This window comes from Rhea americana, unplaced genomic scaffold, assembly GCF_003343005.1.
Source record: "Rhea americana isolate MKP2758 unplaced genomic scaffold, rheAme1 scaffold_46, whole genome shotgun sequence".
Classification (NCBI taxonomy): domain Eukaryota; kingdom Metazoa; phylum Chordata; class Aves; order Rheiformes; family Rheidae; genus Rhea; species Rhea americana.
This window is the reverse complement of record NW_028186601.1, coordinates 4,464,116-4,479,081: the sequence shown is the minus strand read 5'-3', so window position 1 is coordinate 4,479,081 and position 14,966 is coordinate 4,464,116. Positions and strand designations below refer to the sequence as shown.

General features: G+C 36.2%; 1 protein-coding gene across 1 annotated transcript in view; it reads left to right on the top strand.

Moving 5' to 3' along the window:
- Positions 1-594: 594 nt before the first annotated feature.
- Positions 595-14,966, top strand: part of LOC146589410 (regulating synaptic membrane exocytosis protein 2-like) — a 96,338-nt gene continuing 81,966 nt past the window's right edge. Inside the window, exons 1-3 of the mRNA XM_085316247.1 lie at positions 595-671; positions 1,197-1,376; positions 2,496-2,605. Coding sequence (XP_085172373.1) covers positions 595-671; positions 1,197-1,376; positions 2,496-2,605 — 367 coding nt within the window. The remainder of the gene's footprint in view (positions 672-1,196; positions 1,377-2,495; positions 2,606-14,966) is intronic.

Below are 14,966 nucleotides of genomic sequence, written 5' to 3'. Positions count from 1 at the left end.
TCTAGAAATACAGTGCTATTAGTAACATAAGACTCTTCATAATAAGGCTGTATTACGTCTCTCTTTTGATACTAATTAAAATTTGGCTTTATGTAATACTGAAATCATTCAGTTAGTCCTCATGTTAACTGGCTCATTGTAAAATGCGCAAGTTAGCTCAAGAAAAAGACCTAAAGGGTCTGTGTTCACCATTTATATTCTACAGCAATTCAGTTCCTCAGAGCTGGAAGGAGTGGAAATTTAATAAGTAGCTCCACTAAGGTATAGATTTTTCTTCTGAGGTTACTATAAATTTATAAATTCTAGGATTAGCRAATTTTACACCTTGCAAACAAACCAATTATATTTTGATGACAGGTGGCGCTTAGTTTCTGAAAGTAATGGCATGATTAATCACCTGTGATAGTAGAAGACCAGATTGGTTGATCCAGAAGTTTACTTCTATTTGGTTCACTTTYTCCCCATTGCTTCTCTAAAGCTGACTTTTCCCAACTACAATTTTGGCACTGTTCTTACAGCTGAGAAGATTTTTTTTTTTTTAATTACAAACCAAACTATGTAGTTGGTGGAACTTCTGCAGTCTGAGTACTGCATATGAATCCATTACTAGAGCCCAGCTTATGTTTTGGTGAACATCATGTGTCTAATAATGTAGTTAACATTGATATATGGTAATTATAACATCTGGCAGTATCTGAGCTTGATGGTACTTGCTGTGGAGTTTATCCCTATGAACACTTGTTCAGGAGAGCTATGTCTAAAGATAATAGACTCTGTAAAAAATCTACTCCTGAATCCTGAGTAAAAATGTGCAATGAAAATGCACAATTAAAAAAAAAAAATCTTAGCTTTGATGAGAGTTAGTATTATGTCAGCTATCTTTTCCTCCAAGATGGATGTATAAATTAACAAAATAAYAATGTTTTTACCCATATATTGTCAGGAAACAGACTATTGCATGGATAGTCATTACTGAGACATTGGAAACATTTCAGCCCATTTATCAAGAGTTTTGATCAAGCTAAAGCATACATCTTTTAAAAAACACTGTATGTTATCAAGAAGCGAACTCAGAAAATCTACCAAAATAATGTACATAACAAAATGATTTTCTCCAAACAAATATCGTGCAGCATATTTTTTAAGTAACAGAAAAGTCAAAGGTCAACTGAGCTGCTTTTTGACTAACATTACAGGAATTGTGAAGCAGCAGATAGACAGCCATATCAAAGATCCAGATCAACAGAGCAACGTGCTGTGCTAGAGCGGACCAACTCCCGCTCCCGATCCACAGAGCGTCCTGACTCAAACCTCATCAGGTCGATGCCTTCATTAATGACGGGAAGATCTGCCCCTCCTTCACCTGCCTTACCGAGGTGAACCAGACAAATCAAGCGGACTAATCCCCTTCTGCCCCTCTCCCAGCTCACCATTTTATTTTCCCAATAGCTAATTGGTATCGCCGGTCATCCTTAGCTGATCACTAGTAGCAATAGATACTAACCTCCTCAGTGCCAACACACTATTTATATTCTACTGTGGATATAATGGTGTGGCTGCCATTGTAATTTGTTTACTAACAGTATTTAACAACATTTGTTTGTGATTTCTCATTTATCAGGAATCCTGGATGGGTTTCCCGCATAAAGCACCTCATAACTATCACATTCTTCTCTTACAGAATAAGAACTTGTTTGTTTTCATCAGACATCGCTTAAGGAACAACCATCATAAAAACATCAAAGGAAACTGTTTTTTTTTAAAAAAAAGTTTCTTTAAATGGATTGAACCAACTTTGTGTATTAACTACCATTTTAATCACCATTTCCTCAGAGTTCATTTTACTGTGCCATAGTCTGTATCGTTCCTGTTTGAGTACAGTTCTGTGTCTTTACTGATTGACACTTGCAGATTTCTATAAACTACTCTTAGCTTAAATAACTATACTACAATGACATAACAAGATGAGTACATTTTGTCTAGCTGAWACTCAGTAAAGCCTCTCCTTGTTTTAGGACTACAGAATACACTCTTCTGCTTTCTGAAAGTGGGAGTTGTTAACATCAAGAATCAGATCCCAGTGCCCTCTCTCAGTTTGTTACTTTATTTTGTTTAGTCAGATCCCTATAATCTCGTTGCCACTCAGTGGAAGTTTAATTAAATATAAACTGAGTAAAGATCCTAGAATTTGGCCTGTACATAATTTTACGTCTATGTTGGTATTATATCCATGTGTACACACAATATACACAAAATAGATTTTTTGACTTGTCTGTGCAAACATGTAGCCTATGGGTCCTTAGCCTTATTTTTGCTTGAGGGAGATTTCTCTTTTTGAGCAGGTCTTTTTCTGAAAAGAGATAATAGTTTTGCTATGGGACTGCAAGGGTCCCAAGTGACCTAAATCTTCTTAGAAATTTTACCAGATCTTTTAGGTGTTTAAGGATGAATTTGTCATTTAATGGCTATGGTTTGTTTCGATATGTGTCTCATAGGTCACATCCTCGGACCGGATCTGTTCAAACAAGTCCATCAAGTACTCCAGTAGTAGGGCGAAGGGGGAGGCAGTTACCACAGCTCCCACCAAAAGGAACGTTGGAGAGAAGTAAGTGTATGTTTTTTTGCTTAATCACATTTCAGAATAGCTCGTGAAGATTATTATGTTTCTTCTGGTGTTGTAGCTTGAAGCTCTTGAGCTTTTGTGCATAGAAATAGGAGTTGATAGTAGTTTTGTATTCTGTACTGTATTTTCTTCTAGTATGTTTTAACATCTACAATGATTGTGATTGAAATGAATCATCAGCAGTACAGTAATCATTAATAATACAATAAATATGAACCAAATCGGACTGTTAGCACGATCCTGTTCCTTTTGAACTCAATAGGTGTTTTGTCATTGACTTCAACAGGCACAGGAAATGAGCTTTTGTATGTTGTTTAGTGATAGAACTCTGGCTCTTCTGAAAGTTATTAGCACAGTTGATCACTTGTGGGCTCATACGCTGTGTACCACAGAGTAGTAATATAAAACCTCTGCACCTTGAAACAGGAAGAACAAGAAAAGAGGTAGTCTTTAAAATACAAAAAGGCAACAAGATATTTCATGATTCGTGATCCTGTAAATGTGGTTATTTTCAATGTTTCATAAAAGCACTGGTCGGTGGAAATATTTTACAAAATGTTTAGAAACAAGAATGGAAACAAATCACTCTTCTACTTCTGGTATCTAGATGCGTTGTGCAAAATCAGTCTAAATGGCCATATACACTCCTTTATTTTTTTTTTAAATCCTTCTGAACATGTATATTGTATCTTTTATAAAACTTCTGTTGTTTTTAACCCCTGTGCTTTGGTTCCCTTTTTTGTTTTTGTTTTGTTACTTTCCCTAGACAATGGAGACAAGGAGATAGAACCTTTTGAAGGTCTGTACATAAAGGAGGGTTTGTTTTTCACCTGAAAGCCTTTTTGAGAGGCATATAGGCAAAAATAAACCCAACTGCAATTGATGTTGCTTGATTGCATAGACTTAGCCTGAATTACTGTGATATACTRGTTAGTCTTTTTTTATATTCAGGTCTGTGGCTCATAAATTGTACAGGGTTCTACATTAAAAAATAGAGAAAAAATAATATTATCTAAATATTATCATCATTGGCAAAGTACCTAGGCAGGTACCCATCTTTAAACACCAAAAACGTACACTGCAGCGAAGAAGTATTTCAAGTTCCATTGAAGCCAGTTAACCTGTGTACATCCCTAAATATTTACGTTGCTCTTTTCAGGATTAGCASTTTAAGAACATATTTAAATTTAACACTTCAGGCTACTTGACATGGTTAGTGTTAACTACCATGCATTTAATCAGAATCTTTTTTTTTTTACAATATTACATGTATAATGTTATATGGTTACCTAAAGCAGTTGCTGAATTAATAGGTAATTTTTAAATGATATAGGAGCAAAAATTGTTTGAATCAAGAAAGCCTTTTGAAAAAGTGATAGTACTTTTGCTTAAAATTATATCCCCTTATACAGTTAAAACTATTTAAGTTGCTTCATAACAAGCCATAAGATATCAATTGCAGTCCTTGATTATACTGCTGAGGGTCTATATGTAGTAAAATTTGTATCTATCCCATCAGATTTTTTTTTATAGTATTTACAATGTTTATGGTGTTTATTTCCATTTTGGAATCAAAATTTCATGAAAACTTATTTTCTCAGATCATCACCCTAGTGTATACATTTCTCCGTTGTCTTATGTGTTGTGAAATGCTTATATGAATTAAAACCCAGCTGTGCCAGGAACTAATTGCATCTGATCACATGATGTTTGCTCTCATTGTTATATATGCTTTCATGTTTTATCAGTTTTCCCTACTCTTTGCTTAGTATATCTGTTTAGACTGTGAGCTCTCTGGGGCAGCAATTGTGACATACTGCATATTTTTTACTGCGTTTGATTAGAGAGACCAGCAGTCTTATTTACATCATAAGTTCATCATAGAAAAATATAATAAATACATTGAAAATAATTATTTTTATAGGAACGTTAGAATTGTTTYCTCCGGTAAGTACTTGTGGGACTTGAGAAGCTGTAAACATTTTTTTCAAAGACTGAGTACTGTTTTATTGTACCTTTGTCTAAGAGTAGTCATTTGACAAATCTGGGTTACAGAAAAATGTGAAATCGATAGATACTAAAGTTTTAATATACAATCAAAGGATCATCAGAGACTGAAGCTACAATGCCTAGACACACTTCATGTTACATTTTGTTCAAATAAAGGCGTTGAATACTGTAATTGAAAAAAACATAACACATGCTTTACAGGCTTTCACACATGCTACATAAATTTCTGTCATGAATTAAGAGCTCATATTCTATTCAAACCATGTAATTCTATTTTAAGGCTTTTGGTATTCTTCTTTAGGGTAGTGAACTATTTTCTTTAAAGAAGTAACACTCTACACAAGGAAGAGATTATTTAACTTTTGTCAGKGAGAGAAACTAATTGCGATTAATAGTTATTTTTTACTGCAAATAATTGCATTTGCAAAAAAAATTGTAAGTKAATGAAGTGCTGGTGATAGTAACGCTGAAATTAGTAGAATCAAAAACATTGACTATAGTCAATATAAATAATAATAATAAAGAAAATAAAGCAGGAAATAAACCTGAAAACTTGATAGTCGTTCCAGTGCATTGTTATGTGTTACTGTATGTTTTGACGATAATCAAGAATTGTCACAATACAAAGGAAGCATGTATGGCGATATTGGAAAACATTATTTTCCCAAGTGAGTAGTCTTTTCTGTCGTTACTGAAACATATCTTTAACTGAAAATGAGAAATAGGATTTGCTATTCCATGGGAACATATTCTGAAGGTTAAGTTTTCTGAATTTTGAAATAAAATGTTTTAATATTGACTAGATGAAGTTAAAATGCTACTGAAGAAAAGAGTTAATTGTAGATACATTACAGACAAAAAGGAGTTAGAAGTCATCTCAGTTTTGTGAAAGGAGAAAACCCACCCGACTATGTTTATAGTTCTTACAGTATTTGCATTTGATCTTTATAAATTTAAACAATATATATTTGTTGCAGGGTTGGAACTGCATTGCATTTTTTAACAAGTAATAGAAATGCTGGGACTAAAGTAGAAATAAAGGATTGATTTGCAACTGGGGAGATTTTTTTTTCTACTGCAGCACTTAGTGCAATGCAGTATGTGCCGTGTTTATGCTGTGGGAATAGAACTGGAAGGGAAAGAACCTACGGGGAAAAAAACCTCTGAGTAACTGCTCTCTGCATTAGGATCAGAATTAAAAGGCCTTGGTTTGAGGTAGATTTAATTTAGTGAACTGTGTTATGTGGTTGCAGGTTTTTGCTCTAGGGTATGTAGGTTGTTCCAGAATAATCTATTTCAAAAGAATGTAAGTGTGTTTGTTTTAAAGAAATTTGGCTGTGGGTAGCCATAAAGAACTGTTAGTAACAGTACTGCATCGACCTGTATACTTGTCAGTGTCCAACATAGTCAACTGGAGAACATCCATGTATCATTAGCTATGTCACACTTCAAACCTTTTATGCTCATCARATGTTGGGTACTTCCTTAGCTTCCACAGCTCTGTTGCTTCCAGTGTCTGATTTAGCCTTTTTAAGRGAGAGAGACTGGCTATCTCTAAAACACATAGAGTTATATTACCTAGTCAGAATATAACATAAGAATATAGGGGGTTTTGGTTTTGTTTTTAAATATTGTTAAATTATTATGTTTTCATGCTAAAATACTTTTAAATCTTGTTTTAAAAAGTCATTTCGGATCACTGAAGGTTTCTACCAGATTTTAACTTTTGAGATGCCAAAATATGCTTTTTTAACCTTTACTTTGTTTTGTATGTTTTCAGGTTATGCTAGATCTAGAGACGTTTTGCTTAAAGTTAACATTTGTAGAAAAACAGTAGTATTAAGTGGAACTTGTTTTTTTGCATTGGAATGGAAATGCACCTTTTACATGTTCTATTTAATGAGCACTATCAACAATAACTGAATACTGGAATATTTATAGCTCTTAAGGGTTAACAAGATTGTTTTCCCTTATGTGTGGCTATAATATATTTCTTTATTCTTACTGGCCTTGATAGAAGAGTAAGCTCAGTGACTGACTGCTGCTGCTAATGAAAACAGAACACCATGAAGAGATATTGACAGTATTCAGTGTTAACCCTTTCAATTTGCTGTTAATTAATTGTAATGAAAGAAGTAAGTATTATTTTCTGAGATAGAGTTTTTCCTTTCCTCTTAAATATAGCTCCTCCCTGAAAAAAAAAAAAAAAAAAAAAAAAGCCGATCAGCTGAAAAACTGGAAATTATATCAGAAAAAACTACTATAATAAAATTTTAAGGTGTAAAAATGAAGTATTCAGAAATTTAACAAATAGTAGAGCTCTGTCAGAATTTGCCCTTCTATTTATGCTCAATGATACAGACTTTAATTACATGGTCTTGTCATATTCTTGTATCTTGGGCAAGTATTTTAGAGAGTGTTAAAGCTGATGTTAATGCTGATTAACTGTCCCCTCTTAATTTCAGGTATGGATGCTGTTATTCTAGAATAAAATTATCTACAAATGGAATTAACAGGGGATTACTGACTAACTTTGATCAGGGATAGCTATCAGCCATAACTCCAGGCTTTATATATCTCAGATACAATTACAAGTCTGTCAGATGAAAATGACAATATATTGTCAATTGTATTGTTGACACACTTTATGCAGTAAGGAACATGAGTTACCGAGATACTCTGATGATTGGGAAAATAAAATTACTCTTGAAGACAGAAAGAAATGCTATCTATTTTAAGGGTTTTTGTGTCATCYGCAGTATAATTTGTGTTAAATGAAACATAATTTTGCAAATTGAGAAGGAATTTTATTATCTTTTTCAGTCCTTTATAATCTTTTGATGGGGTATAGAAGAATACTATTATAATGCAACTGTAGAGAACCAGTATTCATACTGACCATAATTCTGTCATATTCTGGCAACTGTGATTTAACAGGTTTAAAAATCCTGTAATGTGTTTGTAAAAAGTTACAGCTTACAGGTAGTTTGTTCTGTAGAATGTGATTGATCACATATATCATATAGGATAGGAACTTGGACTAACGTGAGCTTGGCAAGGAACTTGATGACTTAGTCAAGCAGTAAAATAAAAACTGAAGATATATTACTCTGCACCCACTTTTTGTGTGTATGTTACTGTGGTAGTGACTATGCAGTCTTAGATACTTTTGCTCTTKCACAGGATAACTCCTGATTTTGTGCACTTGACAACAAAGTAAAGAGAATGGCTTAGTTAACATTGGCTACTAGGTTGCCTTTGGAAAAATGCATGAAATCACCTTAGTTTTTTTATTTCTATTAGATATTTGCAAAAATACACCTTTAGATTTTAGTTGTGGATGCTTAGATCACTATCCTGAGAGGTTGAAGAGTTCAATCTGTACTTGTTCTAAGGGCTATTAAATATTTTATCTGCAGCAGTACAGTGTCCATCGAAAACCTTGAGAAAATGTTACCTATAATACAGGGCTAAGATGCTTTCTTGAAAGGTGTGAAGCAACGATTTGTACTTTTATCTTGGACTGACAGAAGGAGGAATTGAATCTCTCTTACATGCCAGTTTAAGATCTTAACTTCCAGGTCTAGGTCTACAAAAAGCACAAAGAAAAATGAGCAAAGAGCCATACCACTGTGCTCATGACAGCCACTCTTTATTTCTGTTTTAGGGTATTGTCATGCCATAAACATTCTAGTTTAATTCTAGTGGAATTAAATTCTTCTTTTTAAGTCTTTGGCATGCCTCTCCTACATGATTTTTTTTTGTGTGTGTGAGATAAGGCTGACTGTATAGAAGTTGTCCCTACTAATTATTTTACAATGTACAAAAAATAAATTTTCAATTAGAATTTAATTTTTTTTTATTTTGTCATAGATAAAGAGCAGAAACCTGTTTAGAAGTTAGTTTCCATTACATTGACATTAATTATTACCTAAATCTCTCTGCTTGGTAACAATAACCCAATAGAACAAGAAATTTCCAAATTATGATTGCATGCTAACTAACCCCAAAGTCAAAGAATTCAGTGAACTATTTAGTTGCACAAGTAATGAGTTCTTGTGCACAAGTTGCACAAGAACCAGAAGAAATCTGGAAATAGAGAACACAAAAAGTGTTGACAATAAATAACATCTGAACCTTTAAAAACTGTACTGTATGGTATCACATCAAAACAACATTCAAGTAATAACTGTCATTTAGATGAAATTAGACTTATGGTACAACAAGATATTCAACTTAGCACTCTTTTATATTATTACTGTTGTTACCAGGGCATTAGATGAGTTTTACCACAAAAAAAAGTTCAAGTTCTGTCTTTATTACTTAGACAAAATAAGTATATTTCTTCACTGCTGTTTCCAACTGTTTCAGGATTCACTAACATTTAGATATGCTCTAGGCCTCAGGTCCTTTCTGATTGTAGTTCCTGATGGGGAAGTGTGTATCTTTTCTAATTGTTTTGAAATCCAGGTAGAAATTACATTTTTCCCCCATATTAGAAATGATTAATGATTTAAACACACTTTTAAATATGCTCTTTGTTAATGGAGACTTGAACTTACAGTTCCAAAAGAACTAATGCACACTAAGCAGAGGATGCTTTTAAACCAGTTACCTGTGAATATATCTCTGCTTTTTCTGATTTAGTACTTACTGTCTGATTTCCAGTGCTTCAGTAATTTTGTGATAAATTGGCAAACAGGAATATTAAGGATCATCATTACTTGTAGAAAGATTTCACTGGAATAAACCGGAGTTATTAATAACACAAGTATTTATTTAATCTGTGATTCACTCACAGAGTAATTTATGCTACAGATGGAGAGWTTGTATGCTATTGTGAATGTTTTTTGTTTGATGTTTATCTTTTATTTGATCAGGTTGTAATAAAGCATGCATGTTTTTGTCTTTTTTTTTTTCCTTTCTTATATTTCCTTATACAAATGCAGCAGGAGATGAAGAAAACAAGCATGCGGGAGTTCAGGAGTCAGAGGTCGAGGCAGGTCTGTCTCACCACAAGTGCTTATCTCCTTTAGAAATTTTTCCCCCTGAACATGTAGGGAAGCTTTGCCAGCCAGCTTGTAAATATATTACAAATCAAAAGCTAGACAAATATTTCATTTAAGAACAAGACAAAGAAATTCAACACAGAATAGATTACCAATCTGCAAAAATCACTTAACTCTTTTTTTTTATAGATACCTTGTTCTATGAAAGTATTCTAGTTTGTCTATGGTCAAGTTTCAGCCTTCTGACTGAATTAATACCCCTTCAACATAGTACCTTCTGCTTTCTCATTGGTACTTTTGACAAGCAAGAAAGTTAACATTATTGTGTCATGACACTTTTTCATCCCCAGTTTGTGTAGGCACGCAAGTGCTGCTGAGCAAAAAGAGTAGGAAAGTGCACTGCATTGAAGTACTTGGAGTATTTTGCATAATGTCACTTATCCTACTTGAAAGAAACTTCAGTTGGTAGAAAAAGGAAGCTAGTGTGATGAGAACTGATAGATGAAGATCTAGAGATACCCATTTTTTCCTTTTAAATCAAWCAAGTAAAAAACCTTTTTTTAAACTGTCTCAAATACTAAGTGATTAAAATATAGTTTACATTCTAATTTCAGAAAACACACTTCCTACATTTTCAAAGACCTGCAGAGATTTAGACTTCTTCAACCATCATTTTTTTCTTGCCCTTAAGTTTCTTTCTCAAAGGAAGAATAATAAAAACATAAATGTTCGCAGTTAGTAGGTCAAATTCTATTAGCTCTTGAAGTAAGATCTTTTCTCACAAGTAGTATCTCTGCTGATAATTGTCTTTGACATTATATCAACTATGGTGGATGTGGAAGAGCAGCACAGCTGTACTTTTCTGGGTTTAAATATTTAGGGCTAGATCCAATACTAAAGTTAAATGTCTAAAATTAAGTGCTGCTGTTCCTACCTGAAGGCCTATGGATTGAAGCCCAGACAAGGGTAATAAGCTGAGGTTACTGTTGCAGTTACATGGAGAGAATTTAGTGCTCTAGAAGGGTGGTCTATGAAAACCAAAATACTGAGCAAGAACTCCTCTAGGACTAGCTGTTAGGAAATGTTATTATGTAAGCCTGAATTATGAACAAAATCTCACCCCTCCTTAAAAGTAAGGGTGCCTGAATTACAGCCTATTTGCAGTCCTGTGCCCTGGGCCCTGCTGTTGTTGTTCTTCAGCAGAAGAAAATGTGGATCACTATTCTTTTCTTAAAGTGAAGATTTAGTGTGGGTGGGCTCATTAATTGTTCAGAGATCTGGAGGCTATAGTAGTCACCCAGGAGTAGGGAAACAAGGATGCTAGGAATTTCTCTATCTCCAGTGGATCAGTTGTATTTTAGGAGAAGTCAGATCTGTTTGATGTATGTTATGCATGCGCCAAACATATGTGGCAGATTATGTTGCTCAGAGGACTTATATCACACTTAGTCTAGTTTCTGGGTCTCCTGAGAGTTATGCAGGAGTTAAGTGCCTGGGAAGTTGAGGGCTCCTTCCGAATGTCAATGATGAACAAGAAGTAATGTTTGAACAAGGAGATTTGACAGCTGCAAAGCTGGATATTTTTGGAATTCTAGTTTGCACTTAAGCATCCAAAATGTCCTTTTAGACCTTGACCTTCCTGTTTTTCGTTGTAGTGCAGCTTAAATTTTTTTGCTTTTGTTTTGATTTTGTGTACTGTCCATTTGTGTGTGTGCTGTTCATTGTGTGTGTTTTGTGATAGTGCAAGCATAGTGCATGCAATTGTGCTTACATAGTTTGTGAAGTATTTGTGTGTGCTATGGTTAAGTTGTTCACCATAGTACTAGTTCCAATTGTTAATCATCATTGTCTGTTTTTAACGTCATAAAGATAATGAGGAAAAACATCAAACCCCACCTATTAATGGGAGAAAAGGCAAGTCGATGATATTTCTAGTGAATTGTGGGTGTTTGAGAATTATTTACTTATTATTTGTTGCATGTGTGTGCGTTGCTGTGTTCTATTAGTTCAAAATTAGTACCTTCGTGTATGTTCAATTTTAATGTATTGTTTTACTTCTTGTACTTAAAAAAATGTTTTTAGCTATGGTTTTAAAGTCTTACTTGGAATCAAAAATATTTTTTTACACTTACCTGTATTACTGAAGATGTAGTTTACTTGTAGTCATGAGGCCTATTTAGAATMAATAGGATAGTTTTTCTGTTTTTACTGAATCAGGAAATCCCAGTCACAGAATCAAACAGACTGGATGACTGGAGCACTGGAATGGAACATACGCTGTATCCCAGACTTGCTGCACAGGTCAGATGCAGTCTAAAGAATTTAGACTGACATGCAGCTTTTCAGAATAAAGGGACCCTAGTCAAAGGAGTGATCCAAAGTGAGTCTGCTTAACTCACCTCCAGAAATATACATACACTTTTCTGAAAAACGAGGATGTAGTTGTCATGCCAGAAGGACCCGTTAGCCTGCTGGCTGAGCGAAGCATCTTCCGTCTAAGACTGGGATTCTGGGAAATGCAGCTTGTGCTTTGGATGCCTGAACTACTAAACAGGAGGCCACAAATTTTGTTTGTGCTCACTTTTCCTCTGACTCAGTGGATCTAGACTTTGCGAAGAGACCACAGCAGCTTCAGAGTTTTACATGAAGAGTAGACTAAATGTGTATTTTTTGTGAGCTGTGAGAATACCCAACGTATTTATAGATGCTATGAGTACTTAGGGAGAGCAATACTAGATTTTAATTAAATTCTAATTTGAGCAAAGTTAAGTTTAAGTAATACATTGAGACTGCTCTACTTGTAGGTAGGCACATCATTGTAATCCTTCGCTCTGAGAAAATGGTGACGCAAAACAAACAAAAAACCCAAAGCRGATATAAAACACCTGTAAGATACAAATTGTCCAGACTGAGGAACCTATATGCAGCTGAAATTCCTTATAAGTAACTGTTTTATGGATTTAGCTCTAAAACTACCTGGAAATAGGATAGATGAGAAAGAAGCTAACTGTTAATTTACCCCTAGTAGCTTCAAATTTGASTGATTTATACAAAATGTGAGATGGCATCTTTCAGAAAAATGTCATAGTGTAAAGTAGCATTTCTGAAATGGGTACATCACAATGTGATGTTGTTTTGTSCACTAGCCAGATGGAGTTTGTCTCTTTTAAAGTATAATTACAAAGCCAACATTTCTTAAATAATAAGAGAATAAGAGAAGTAATAAGAGAATAATGTCCATAGTTTTGTTATGGACAGCATTTGAATGTAAATTTGAGTAATAAGAAAATGTACAGGTTATTAGTTAGTTAGAAGGAACAGATATTCTGAAGTACCTAAAGCTTTCTGAAGAAACAAATCTGCTTTTTTTCATCTGTCTCTAAGCATTTATTGCATTTTATTGGTTTGTATTAGTTTTTAAAACTAGTGGCTGGTTTTCAGAATCATTTTTTCTGACTGATTAATTTTTTAATATTTTAGAATTGTACCATAAACTTCGATCTTGACTGCACTTAGAGAGGGCAGAACACCTGCACTTGCTGGCAGAGCTTTTTTGTGGTATGCCTGGCCATGCACTAATCAATTATCTTTCTGAAATTCAAGAAATATTTGGTGATTTACTGAACGAATACTCCTTTATATAGGGAAGTACCAGCACTTTAATCTAGGTGACTATTCTGAACTAGGCAGCTGTGCATTATAGTATTCAAACATCAAACTGGCTAGTATTCAAACATCACTTCCTCCAAGCTCAAGAGCRGTGCATCCCTATGAGTAAGAAGTGCAGCAAAAGGGGCAGGAGACCTGCATGGGTGAGCCAGGAGCTCTTGGCCAAATTCAGACAGAAGAAAAAAATTACACAGAATGTGGAAGAGGGGACAGGCTACTTGGGAGAATTAYAGGAATGCAGTCAGAGTATGTAGAGATGCGGCGAGGAAGGCTAAGGCCCAGTTGGAATTGAGTCTGGCAAGGGATGTCAAGGACAACAGGAAGGGCTTCTTCAAATACATCAGCAGCGAGAGGAGGACTAGGGAAAATGTGGGCCRGCTACTGAATGGGGTGGGGGCCCTGGTGACAAGGGATACAGAGAAGGCAGAATTACTGAATGCCTGGACGTGAGGGAGAAAGTCTGGAGAAGGGAAGACTTTCCTTTGGTTGAGGAGGAAAGGATTAKAGACCTTCTGGGCAGGCTAGACATCCACAAATCCATGGGCCCAAGTAAGATGCACCCATGGGTACTGAGGGAGCTGGCGGATGTTGTTACCAGGMCGCTCTCCATCATCTTTGAAAGGTCCTGGAGAACTGGAGAGGTGCCTGAGGACTGRAAGAAAGCCAGTGTCACTCCAGTCTTGAAGAAGGGCAAGAAGGAGGACCGAGGCAACTATAGGCCGGCCAGCCTCACCTCCATCCCTGCAAAGGTGATGGAACAACTCATTCTGGATGGATTTCATCCAGGCATATGGAGGAAAAGAAGGTGATCAGGAGTAGCCAGCATGGATTCACCAAAGGGGAAAAATCCTGCTTAACCAACCTGATGGCCTTCTATGATGGAATGACTGGCTGGGTAGATGAGGGSAGAGCAGTGGACRTTGTGTMCCTTGACTTCARCAAGGCCTTTGACACTGTCTCTCATCCTCCTAGATAAGCTCAGGAARTGTGKGTTAGAWAAGTGGACAGTGAGGTGGATTGAGAAGTGGCTGAAAGTCAGAGCTCAGAGGGTCGTCATCAGTGGCATAGAGTCTAGTTGGAGGSCTGTGGCTAGTGGCATCCCCCAGGGCTCAGTACTGGGYCCCATCCTGTTGAACCTATTCATCAGTGRCCTGGATGAGGGGACAGAGTGCCTCCTCAGCAARTTTGCTGATGATMCCAAGCTGGGAGGAGKGGCTGAYACACCTGAGGGCTGTGCTGCCATTCAGAGAGACCTGGCCAGGCTGGAGAGCTGGGCAGAGAGGAACCTCCTGAGGTTCAACAAGGGCAAGTGCAGAGTCCTGCNGGGCTGTGCTGCCATTCAGAGAGACCTGGCCAGGCTGGAGAGCTGGGCAGAGAGGAACCTCCTGAGGTTCAACAAGGGCAAGTGCAGAGTCCTGCACCTAGGGAAGAATAACCGTAGGCACCAGGACAAGCTGGGCGCTGACCTTCTGGAGAGCAGCTCTGCAGAGAAGGACCTGCAAGTGCTGGTGGACAAGTTGACCATGAGCCAGCAATGTGCCCTTTTGGGAAGGCCAATGGTCTCCTAGGTTGCATTAGGAAGAGTGTTGGCAGCAGGTGGAGGGAGGTGATCCTGCCCCTCTACTCAGCCCTGGGGAGGCCTCACCTCGAGTACT